This window comes from Lathyrus oleraceus, chromosome 3 (assembly GCF_024323335.1).
Source record: "Lathyrus oleraceus cultivar Zhongwan6 chromosome 3, CAAS_Psat_ZW6_1.0, whole genome shotgun sequence".
Classification (NCBI taxonomy): Eukaryota; Viridiplantae; Streptophyta; class Magnoliopsida; order Fabales; family Fabaceae; genus Lathyrus; species Lathyrus oleraceus.
In genome coordinates, this window is record NC_066581.1 from 40,027,859 (window position 1) to 40,041,025 (window position 13,167).

Here is a 13,167-nt window from a genome sequence, read left to right on the forward strand (position 1 = left end):
AAGCCACGTAGATTTAATAAAAAAATAAAAAAATAAAAATGTCAACTTGACAATCCACGTCATTAAAAGAAATAAAAAAATTTGTCACATCATTATTTTTGATGACTAAGTTTTTTGAAGGGTAAAAACAGAGGAATTTTCATAAGACAGGGAGGAAATCCAAACTATTCTTTAAAAGAGTTTTTTTTCAAAAATCATCCATTTGGATGGGGACAAAATAGGTATCAACCCTAACTTAAATGAAGGTTGTAGTTAATATTTCTATAGTCAACAACACGAGAATGAGACCTCTTAGCAACAATGATATAATTAATACTCGAATGTGAAGTATAAGAGGATAGTAAATAGTGTAAAAAATGAGGATAAGTAAAATTAAATGTCATATAATTAGTAGCACCAAAGTCAAGAATCTGATCATTGTTAGTAATATTACTACAAACAATAAAAGATCTATATCGCAAACTCTTACCTGAAACTATTGAAAGTATATCATAGTTTATAACTTTTTACATTAACAAAACAATCAACTTTAAATAAATAACCGAATAAAAAGGAATTGTAATAAAAATATCTCAAAATTAAAGCATGTCAGAATTCAATTTTAACCACACAAATAAAATAAGGAAGACAATATGAGCAAACTCATGATTATATCGCCATAAACAAATGTCTGCGATAGTACATAATATATTTATTGTTAAAAAAATGGTCTATAAGATGAAGTGAAAATGGATATTTTAAGATATTTTTTTATAAAAAAATATTATTATATATTAAAGGCTAATATCTTTTTGGTCCCTTACCTATAACTCATGGTACATTTTGGCCATTTTTCTTTTAAAGCGACCAATTAGATCCTTTATCTACTTAAATAGTGTCATACCAGTTATTTATATCTATTTTCCAGAAAAGGCATCAAATAATGCACTCGTGGCATATGAGGTGGCATTTTCTCTTCAACATCTTCTTCACTATACCGTAGCTGATTTTCTCCTCAGAATAAAGCCCTGATTTGAAAACGAAACATAAATTAAGAACCCGATGTCATACCCCAAAATTTACCCTACCCTTCATAAAGTTCATGTAGGTCACTAACCCTAGTCATATGCATGTCTTCATATCATTCATTTCATCTGCATAACCATTTGTTCGATACAAGAGGGAAGATGTCATGGATTCTGAGCTTTGTGCTTACGCTCAGTGGAAGCTAAGTCTCCTCTACTGATGAAGGGGGCTCAATTGATCAAACCCTGATCGGAGGTGGCTCTCGAGGTTTAGGTGCATTCCTATAATCGGTAACTCAACTTTGGCTAAGTGGTAAAGCAAAGCCCTAATATTGGGATCCTCACTTGATCATGGTTGCCACAAACTCTAACGCTTCACCCAACAACCTCCTGGTCAGGGGCCGTGCATGTTGGTTTTGATTATGTAGATCACTTTTTCAATGTGCATCATGTGCTTGTTCGTACCCAGTTATCCGGTCATTAGTCATTTTGTTTGTTTGCCTTTAATTCGTTTGAGGTTTTATTAAATGTTTCATTCATAGGTTGTGTATGGATTATATCCCGTTGTATGTCTCGATTCACTCCATTTCATGTAACCTGGTCATTTCTTAAGTCAATTCACTCAACTAGCCAATTTCATTCATGTTCATCCATAAAAATAGTCATTGCATTCAAGAAAGGTGCAAAAAGATGTATAACGCATTGCAAAACCCATTTTTGGAAGTTTTTTCTCTGTGAGTCGATTCATTCACTCGACACAACACCCGTGGGTCCGAACAGGTCGACTCACCGGTCGACTCATTGTTGGGGAAATCTGATTGTGTCGACTCATCCAGCCTTTGCGTTGACTCATTCCTCATTTTTCTGTAAACCAATTCGCTGCGGGTCCGAATAGGTCGACTCACCGATCGACTCATTTCTGGGGAATCATGTTTACGATGACTCATCCAGTCTTTGCATCGACTCATTCCTCATTTTTCTGTGAACCAATTCACCGCGGGTCCGAACAAGTCGACCTAGAGGTCGACTCATCCTAGAGAATGCTCTATTTGAGTCGACTCATCCCCTATTTGAGTCGACTCAACATGTTCCTTGCTGCTGAAACACTGCAGAATGCAAATTTAGGCCATGCCTACACAATCACAATGATTCACAGTCTGCATTAACCCACAACTGTGAGTTACCTTGCACCTAAGCCAATAAATAGCAGGTCATTAGCCAACATTAAAGCTTAATTTCATTCAAGTTGACCTGTGATAGCCAGTCATAAAACCACTTGAACATCCACTAAATTAACCAATTAACTAACTTCCAACTCAGTGAGTTAACTATCTAAACTCACTGAGTTCATCCCAACTAACTCCCAACCTCTTTTAACTAACTCCAAGCCTAACTCCAAGCCTTAGGGATCCCTATCCTAATCCCTATAAATTTCCATCTTCACCATCATTTGAGTGGCTCTCTCCACTATTTTCACTACTATCTCACCTTTTCTACAAACATCACCTTCAACCTTTCTCACTTCATCTTCCTCATTTCTTCACCCTACACCAAAGCTCAAACCGCCATTGGAGCAAGCTTCACATTGAAGCTTGTTATTAATCAAGCTAAAACTCTTGCACTCAATAATCATCCCTGCATTCACCAAATCAACATCGACAATAACGATCCGGTTTAGAATTTTTTCGGAGTTGATTCTGGAAGAATAGGAGTTCACAGTAGAAGCGGGAGATCCAAGGTTCAATGTAGCATACATCTATTTTTCTCCTCTTCATCTTCATCACTTCCGAATTTCAACAAGTTCCAAGACAATCCTCCGTCTTGCAGATTGGTGAATCTTTATCTCTGTCGAACCGTTAATATCACCGTATAGCTTGCATAGGGGAGAATCAAAACCCCAAGGTTCGGTGGTTTGATTCTCCATCACCTCCATCTTCGTTAACTCTCAGATTTTTGTGCTTAGGATTCTTGATGTTAACTGCTTAATTTCCAGAATTTTGTTGAGTTGTAATTAAGAGAAAGATTAGGATAGAAGAGTTAGAGAGGAGTAAGAGTTTGGAGCCTTTTTTCCTTGAATCCGGCCAACTCCGCCGCCTCCGGCGCTGTGGTGCCGGAACTCCGACGGTGGTTTTGTTTTGCCTTCATGTTTGGATTGTTTGACTGGTCCAAGGAGTGTTCACTCCATAACATTCATTGCCATGCGTAACATTAACATGCATGCTGATAGCATTTTTTCATCTTCATCATTTGTGCTGGATTCTTGCTAACTGTGTTGTTTGAGCCTTAGGCCAAGCTACTGTTCATCTTAATCGCGATAGTCTCGTAATGGATTTAGTCAATTCCCGTTCCAATTCTGTTTTTGACATTAATCATGATGTTGTTTGTGTATAAAATAGTTTTAATCCCTGTTTTTGACATTTTGGAGTCACATAATTGTAGAGATAAATAGCTTAATTCATGTTCAATTAAGAATTAGGATTAGAAAATTAGTTAGAAATTAGGCTTAAATCAGGTGTGTGTAGACTAATTGCTTGAATTTTCCAGATTTTGTTTTCATATGATCAACCATGCTAGGCTTAGAATTTCATTTGGTTTGCCATGCTAATTCCCATGTACATGAGTAATCTCACTTTGACTAGATTACGTTTCATTTGAAAATTCCATTTCATTTGATATACGTTTGTTCATCTTGATCATCATATCGCACCATGCTATTATCATACCCTCCCATTCATTTGAATTGGCATTTTAATTCCTTCTTGTTTGACGCATGCTAACCGTTGTTGTTTTGTGGCGACATATGAACAAGAGACCTCAACACTATCCATGTTCCTTTTATTTTATTCATTAGTTTGTAGTGTGCCAAGTGCCATGCCACTTGCATGGTTTAGGCATGGCACATGAGTTATAAATTGTATTTCCCTTTCATGCCTTCATGTTGTATTATGTGGATCCATCCCCCTATAATGGGTTAAATGTCCCCCTTACCGCTAATCATGTAATAGCTTAGATTTACTGCTTTCTAGTTAGTTCACCATGCATGTTAATAACTGTTGATTCCTTAGGATTGGCATTAATTTTAGAAAACAAATAATGTAATCATCTCTGTTGTTTTAATATGTTGGGTTGAAGAAATTCAACATCTGGACCAACATGTCATGTACGATGTCACGACATCAGGTCTGTGACATCGCACATGTGTAGGAAACTGAATTAATTAATTCAGTATATGTCATGGGATCAGCAAGGATATCTGGTGAATATCCTAACTCCCTTGTGGAGGTCTTGAAGACTAAATCAGAATATATATAGGCTCTAAATATGGAGATATATATGGAGAGAATTTAGGAACTTGAAGACCTTGTTTGTAGCAGAATTTTTCTGCTGAAGTTGCAACAGCAAGAACAAGTCTGCTGCAATTTTCTGAAGGCCCAAATCCAGTTGGGTGATTAGGTTATAAATAGCTGATTGTAATCTAGTATTTGTAAGCCTCTTAGAATGAATTTTTAGGGGTGTGTGTAAGGTAAACCTCCCAATCTGTGGGAAGGTTACCATGTGTTTCTCAGTGGTAAACCTGAGAGTGTCTGTAACTCGAAGCCTGTAGGCAAGAGTGATTTTGTTCTTGAATGAAGCTGTGAAGCAAGTTCAAGGTGTGGTAACATTACATTGTATGTGTAGTGATAGGAATGGAAACTGGAGGTTTCTATCTAGGAGTTCCTAGGTATAGATTGCATTGGGTAGGGATTAAGTGAGGAGTTGTAAACGGGTGAGTTTAACTCTGAATTGATACTGCTAATAGTGGATCTTCTTCCTGGCTTGGTAGCCCCCAGATGTAGGTCATGTTGGACTGAACTGGGTTAACAATTTCCTGTGTTTGTTTTCCTTCTGTATGATATAATCATGTCTGCCATAACTAAGCATGTACTCCAGTCTGTTCATCAAGATAATAGCAGACCTGATACATAGCCCTCTGTTGGAATGTCAATCAGAATGTTTTGACATTCATCAACAACAGCACATACTGTTTAATAAGCTGATGATTTCAGTTCAGTATGTAGTGAAGTCTGGAGTTCAAAAGCACAACAGACCTGGCCAAAAGATCAGTGTGAAACTGTCAAACTGGATGTCTTGACAGTTCTTCCAGTAAGCTGATACTGAAGTAGAGACTGGTTGGTCTTTTACAGTACAACAAATTTAGCACAGTCTGTTTTCAGAAACCAAGCAGACTTAGCATATGGTTCTGGACTTGGATGTCAAACGGAATGTTGTGACATTCACTCCTGACTGCATATGCTAAATTGTTGGATGGTTAGTTTTTCTGTTTCAGGATTTTTCTCAGGCTATTCTTCAGGAATCCACCAGCTGATCTAAAATCTAGGAAACTAACAACTAAGCTTCGATTAACGAACCTGGCAAATAATCTATTTGTTAGCTCCTTAATAAGTGGAGATTAGTTTAACTTGTTACAACCTTTAATTTAGGAAACACAAGTACATGACCAACAAACTGGAACAATGTAACAGATAATGTCCAAAACAGGATTGAGACATCTTGCAGATATCTGTGTAGGAAAACAACAGAAGTGAATGATAAGGTGCACATAACTAGGTGTCCCTCCATTCTAGGATGACATAGAAGGAGAGGTCATGACACTGTGAAAAGGTGCACAGTAGTACAGAGTGTAATAACTGTCTTGCTGTAATAGGTACAATGTTAGATCAGATGGCATAACTTGTAGTAGAACATCTGAATCCTGACTACACCAGAATTTCAATAACCAAGATAAAATACAAAACGATAAACAAAGCATTTTCAAAAGAAACAAAAGGTACTTGATTCAACGTCAAGTTTTTTTCCTGAATAAAACTCACACCATTGCAACGTAAATACTATATTTGACGCCAAGTGTTCCCCACCCTTTCTTTTCCGTCTTATCTCCTCAATCGACCACTATTTCAAAATCAATAGGCAAACCCTTGATCCAACGTCAAGCGGTCTTCTTTCAAATCAAACTCAAAAACACAATAAATACGATTACAATTGTACGCCACGAGTCTTAAGCGGTAAAGAATGGATGAGAATGGAGCTTTCCTACACTCGTTCTAAATGCTTCGAACACAAGATGTTTGACTTGGTAGTTCGAGGTATTCACCTTTATCCATAGTATTTAGTGCAATCCGAAATCAATAACACTTTCTCCAAACGTAAAAGCAATCCAACGCATTCAAACCTTTTGTTTGATCCTTAGGGCGACACAAACGAAAACCCTTCTTTAAGGTAATAAAATCAACCAAAGAAATAAACCTTTTAAACCCACGAACTACGGGGCTCTGATTTCTCACTTCAATAAGTGATCAGTAGGCACAAGGACCCAATCCTTGGCGAGCACACTAATTTAAAATATACATCCACTCCACAAACCTTTGGCAAACAAATATTTCGATAAACAACATCCACGTAAGCGCAAACATCCTAGATGGTTCCCATGGAGTACTATGGAGGTGAGGGGTGCTAATACCTTCCCCTTGCATAACCGGCTTCCAAACCTGTTCATGGTTTCGATGACCATTATTTGGGGTTTTCTCGATATTTTTTCCCTTTCCTTTGGAATAAATAAAAACCGATGGCGACTCTGTATTTTTCGCATAGCGATAACTGGCGACTCTGCGGGGGACATCTCTCCCTAAGCAAGTCAAGCCTAATCTAGGTTGCTTTCTCGCATATATGGATGCTTATCCTTTTGATTGTTTGCCTTTATTTATTGCCTTTCGCTTTAAATTCCGTAATATCTGTTACATGGTTCCATGGTTCTATGGTATCGATGGCTACTACTTTGATTGCGAAAAGCCTTGTGGGAAAGACTTTCTACCCGAGTCTAGAGTGGAAACTTGAGATATGAGAGGTTGAGTATTAGGGGCCACCGAGAAGCTTTTCTCGTAAGGGTCAATACGAGAACCTTGCTTAGAGTAGATTCTTTTGGAGATGTTGACCATCGTCAAGCTTTTGGCGTAAGCGATCAATATCTTTATTAGGATCAATGACTCTAAGGACCTTTGTAGAGCATTGAACCTTTGACCAATTAAGATTGAAGGTCGTGTAGTACGGGTCCCCGAGAAGCTTTTCTCGTGTGAGTCGATACAAAGATCTCACTCAAAATAGATTTTCTTGATGGAGTTGTCAACCGACAAGCTTTTGCCGTAAGCGGTAAAACGTCGAGGAGGTCTATGACTTTGAGACCCTTGTCTAGAACCCGATGTCGATGGTCGCGTAGTGCGGGTCCCCGAGAAGCTTTTCTCGTGTGGGTCGGTACGAAGATTTCACCCAGAAGAGGCTCATTTGAGGGAGTTGATGACCGACAAGCTTTTGCCGTAAGCGCCAAACAACCAAATGAATCGATGACTCTGGGGTCCCTATATATAACCCTAGACTACAACCAGTGAGATCCCTATTGTGGAAAGCAATTAGTGTTACCCTCCATATGTATCTTGAGCCTGTGATACTATGCATGCTTGCATGTTCGACTTATGGAAGTCGTGCTTATGAACTGAATCACCCATGCATTCATATATTCATGCATCATGCGCATAAACAATAAAAACAAAGATCTTAGTATCTGGTGTTTATTGCAGGAAACTACGAAGACTTTTGCAAAGAAATCATGAATGCTCTTCTCAGAAAAAGCACATTCTCCTTCAGGTACAAGGAACCCCGATTGGATAGCTTGAAAGCTTTGAGTTCCAAGATAGCCCCTGTCAAATACAAGTGCTATGCAGCCTATGGAAACATTCTGGACCTGGTAAATGAGAATGTGGACTACGTGGCCCTCACTACCTTGGATTAATACTATGACATTCTGCTGCATTGTTTCACCTTTCCGTACTTCCAGATGGCTCCTACTTTGGAAGAGTTTGAAAGGATTCTAAACCGCTCCATCAAGGACCATAATATGTTCCCCAAGATCGAAGAAGACTTTGCCATGCCCAAGTTAGCATCAATGTTGGAGATCAACGTATGTGAGCTAGCAGCCAGTTGGGCTCCGAAAGGGGTTGACAAGGGATTCTCTAGAAAAATTCTGGAAGGTCATGCATGGAAATTCTCTAAAGAGAAGAAATAGGAATCTTGTATTAAAGTCTTGGCGTTGTTGATCTCTGGGATCGTCCTATTCCCAAACATCAACAACTTCATAGATCGTGCTGCAGTGGAAATTTTCTTATCTGGCAACCCAGTGTCATTCCTCTTGGCGGACTTCTATCACACTTTCCACACTCGCCATGAGAAGAAAGGTGGAACTTTCCTATGTTGTGCTCCAATATTGCACATATGGATGAAGACTCATATGCCGCAAGACGATCCTTTTGTATATAAGGATCTCCCTTGGTGCCAGAAATTTATGTCACTTTCTTCCGGTACTATCCAGTGGTACAATAGGGAATGGGAAACCCAAAACATCCTCCTCAGGTGTGGAGGATTTCCGAATGTACCCTTAGTAGGCACACATAGGTGTATCAACTACAATCAGGTGTTGTGCATGAGGCAATTTGGACATGCAATGAACGATCCTCCAAGAGATGAAGACTTGGTCCCTTTTGTCATCAATAGTGTTGATCCACTTAACCCTGCTGTGAGGGAAGTAAGGCAAGCCTGGACCAAGATTGTCAGGAGTAGTCCAAAACTTGGAAAGAAGAACGTCATTGCCAAATAACCATTTGTGCAGTGGGCAAAAGAAAGTGCACGAGTAGTCAAGATGCCTTTCTACCTTGAATCCTCATCTCTCCCTCATGTCCCTAAACCCGAGCCAATCTTACAAGAGGATGTCGACATACTCACTAGTAAGATAAATGAACTTGAACTGGAAAACACCTGTTTGCGACTCCAACTCATCAAGGAGAAGCAAAGGGGTGATGACCTAGAAGACGAAGGCAAAGAGGTAAAAGTCTTGTATGAAACTAGAAGGAAGAGGGCGAGAGAAGAAAAAGGAAAGAAAGAGTGGGTCGGTGGTGCTCTCCTGAGAGAAAATTCAGAACTTGATGGACGAAACAACGAATTAAACCGAGCTTGGCGTGTTGTTCGAGACTTGGAAATAACTCTAGAACTTACCAACATGGATAAGAAAAGTGCCAAGGAAGACTATGAAGCTCAGATTAGTGAACTGAGAAAGACCATCAAAGGATACCAAGATCACGCTTTCCGCGAGAAGCTGGAAAAGGAAAGGATACACCGAGCCTACCTTCACGAAAAGTTCCAGTTGGAAAAAGCTCATGAGAAGATCCGAAACATGAAAGTTGGAATCATTAATGAGGAGTATCAAGATATGAGGAACAATTACCTATACGGGAAGGATGCTTATCAAAAGACCGAAGGAGCTATAGCCGAAAGGGATGCCACCATCGGGAACTTGCAAGGACTATACACCGAATGGAGAGACAAATATGCTAACATGGCAATTTTGACCAACTACGCCCTCCAAGACTTCCCCGATGGGATGAAGGAGACTGACCAGATCATGTGTCCTGATAACACTCCTCACCAAGTTTACAACTTTGTGAAGTTATGCAAGAAGACCATGGTCGAGCTGATCACAAATGTTGAAGCTCTCCGCAATTCTCAAGGGATTACCTTTCAGTCAATTTGTAGTTTGTTCCTGATTTAATACCAAGAGGGTTGTCTCTTGGATTTCATTGTACCTGTTGTGAAAAAAAAGAACATATGAATGAATGAACGAGGTTTTATGATTCCAACTTGTGTGTTATTATTTTTTATTGCAATGTTAATTGTCTAAATTATTTCTCGCAATAAATAACAAGATAACTAAGAGCTTTGCTAAAAGATAAAAATAATAAATAAAATCAAAGCATGCATCATTCCGCATAACATGAAAGCAAAACAAGGAACTTACCACTTGACCTTTTTGCATCCATAAATCACAAGCTGACTTCTCAACACTGGTACAACACCCGAAGCAAGCAGAAATCACTCATGGACCAGCTTGAACAAAACCAGAGTGCTCTAAGGAAAGAGATGTTTGGTATGCGTGCCTAGATGGGGCAACTAATGGAGACCATTTAGGCTGTGGCCAGGGGCCAAGAAGTTATCGTTAGGAGTCATGAGGAGCTCCGTCTAGCCAATCAGAGGGCTACCGTTTCTACCAATCCCGTGCCACCACTTGGCAACCCTCCAGTTCAAATCCTTGTGGGTCCACTAGGAGGTGTACCTCCACTTGTAGGAGGAGGTCCGACCAATCAGAATCATGTCGTTCCTCCCGGCTTTGAAATGGACGATCAGAATGATGCCTTCTACAATCCTAAGGAAGAGTCGGTCTATGATGCTTTCGGACCAGCCAATGCTGAAATTGATAGGAAGTTTTGTGCCGTAGAGGAGAAAATGAAAGCTATGGAAGGACCCAATAATTTTGGACTGGACGCTGCTGAGATGTGCCTGGTGCTCAGTGTTCAGATACCTGCCAAGTTCAAAGTGCCTAGCTTTGAAAAATACAAGGGGGTCAACTGTCCCAGAACGCACGTCCGAGCATACTGCAGGAAGATGACCGCATACTCTAGTGATGCAAAACTACTCATGCACTTCTTCCAAGACAGCGTAAGTGGGGCTTCCTTGGAGTGGTACATGCAACTGGAGAGTACGACCATCCGGACTTGGAAAGACCTTGCTGAGGCATTCCTGAAACATTACCAGTATAATACGGATATGGCTCCGAATCTGACCCAGCTCCAGAGCTTAACGCAGAAATCAGATGAATCTTTCAAGGAATATGCCCAGCGTTTGAGAGAGCTGGCAACTAGAGTTTAACCCCCACTCTTGGAGAAGTAATTGATTGATCTGTTCATAGGAACACTCCAGGGGCTCTATTATGAGAAGCTGGTAGGGAGTACGTCCATTGGATTCTCAGATTTGGTAATCGTTGGTGAGAGAATCGAGAATGGTCTGAAAAGTGGAAAGATTTTGAGTGTTGTTGGCCCGTCTAATGGGGCGAAGAAACCGTATGTCGGTTTTTCTAAGAAGAAAGAAAGAGTGACCAACAACGCGTCGGTAGCTAGAGGTAGGGACAGGGCGCGTCAGGCACCCTATCCGCATGTGGCTGCTATCGCACCTGGTCCGTGCCAACAGGTGGCCGCCATGGCACTCAATCCTTATCAACAACCATTCACCATACCTACAGGTCAGAACGTGGGTCAGCAACTAAATCCGTACCAACAACAATATGTTCCTCCACAATAACAATATTACCAACCAGGACAGCAGAGGCTGAGGAAGCCAGAAAGGAAGTTTGATCCTCTCCCAACCACTTACACTTGTATGCTGCCATACCTGCTCAAAGGGTCGCTGGTACAACTGAGGGAGTTAAAGCCTCCAACCATACTACCACCTGGGTACGATGCCAACACTCATTGTGAATTCCATATGGGAGCACCCAGCCACACAATTGAAAATTGTAGAGCTTTCAAGCATAAAGTGCAGGATTTAATTGATGCCAAAGCCATTTCGTTCGCACCTAATGGCCCTAACACCAATAACAATCCTATGCCGCCACATGCCGGTCCTTCTGTGAGCATGACCGAAGAAGAGAAGAAGGTGATGTATCGTGTAGAGGAGATAAGAACTTTGTTGGCTGTTGTCAAAGAGCAATTATTGATGAATGAAGTACATCCTGGGTGTGATGCAGAATGCGAAGGCTGTTTGGTGAATCCCCAAGATTTTGAAAAGTTGAAAGTGGGTGTTCAAAAGTTGATCGACCAGGGAGTGATGATAATAGAACATATGTTTGCTGCTAATGAGGTATCCACGCTTGAAATTCCATATGATCTTGTACGAGTACCTGTCGAGATCCCTTATGATCCGATTCCAGTGCCTGCTACAGCATACCCGATCACATCACTTGTAATTACGGTCCCTGCTCCGTTTGCTTTTGGTAACACAAAGGCAATGCCATGGAATTATGAATCGAAGGTCTATTTGTATGAGCAAGAGATGAAGGAAGAGCCTGTCAAGCCTGAAGAAGCTAGTGTGAATATTACTGGAGCCGGGGGCATAACCCGCAATGGTAGAGTATTTGCACCAGTACCTCCCGCAGACAAGGGCGATCAAGGAGCCTCAAGCAGAAACCCTGGCAAAAAAGTGGTGAATGATGATGGCCAAGGGCAGAACGCGGCTCAGAAAGTAACTCCTACTGACGAAGTGGACGAATTTCTCCGCCTTATCAAGAAGAGTGACTACAAAGTGGTTGACCATCTCAATCAGACACCGTCGAAGATATCTATGCTTGCACTTTTGATGAGTTCAGAGGCGTACCGAGAAGATCTAATGAAGTTCTTAAGGGCCGCATATGTCCCTCAAGAAATATCGGTGAACCAGTTTGAAGCGGTGGTGGCCAATATATCTGCTAGCAGTTGTCTGGGTTTCAACGATGATGAATTGCCACCCGAAGGTAGAAACCATAACAAAGCGCTCCACATTTCGATTGAATGTGTGGACACAGTCTTATCAAGGGTATTAGTGGATACCGGATCTTCATTAAATGTTCTACCCAAGAACTCGCTTTCCAAGCTGACCATTGAAGGATTGTTGATGAAACCCAACTCGCTCATCGTGAGGGCATTTGATGGATCAAGGCGAACAATGATAGGAGAGGTTGATCTCCCCATGAAGATAGGGCCTCATATATTCTTCATCATATTCTACGTGATAGATATTTACCCCGCCTACAGCTGTCTCCTGGGACGCCCATGGATACACTCGGTTGGCGCCGTGACCTTAACCCTCCACCAGAGACTGAAGTTCATGATTGACAATAAACTGGTAGTGGTGAAAGGAGAAGAAGATATAGTGGTAAGCCATTTGGAATCGTTCAAGTATGTTGAGGTTGGATGAGAGATCCATGAGACTCCTTTCCAAGCCTTCGAAGTAGTGAACATGGAAATGACTCCACAAGTGAAAGTTGCTCCAGGCACAAAACTTTCCATGGCATCATGGAAAGATGCGAAGACTATAATTCAGGCTGGACACCCCATAGGCTGGGCCAGAGTACTTGATTTGCCAATAAACAAAGATAGATCTGGATTGGGATTCCCCTCTCACTAAATGACTCAAACGCAGAGTGCCGCTAATACGAACAAAGGGCCGATTCCCGCGATACTCGATACTTTTACTA

General features: G+C 40.9%; 1 protein-coding gene across 1 annotated transcript; it reads left to right on the forward strand.

The window, feature by feature from the left end:
* Positions 1 to 11,420: 11,420 nt before the first annotated feature.
* On the forward strand, positions 11,421 to 12,887 carry LOC127129531 (uncharacterized). The gene has a single exon (XM_051058693.1). The coding sequence runs from the start codon at positions 11,421 to 11,423 to the stop codon at positions 12,885 to 12,887; it is 1,467 nt and encodes a 488-aa protein (XP_050914650.1).
* Positions 12,888 to 13,167: the final 280 nt, after the last annotated feature.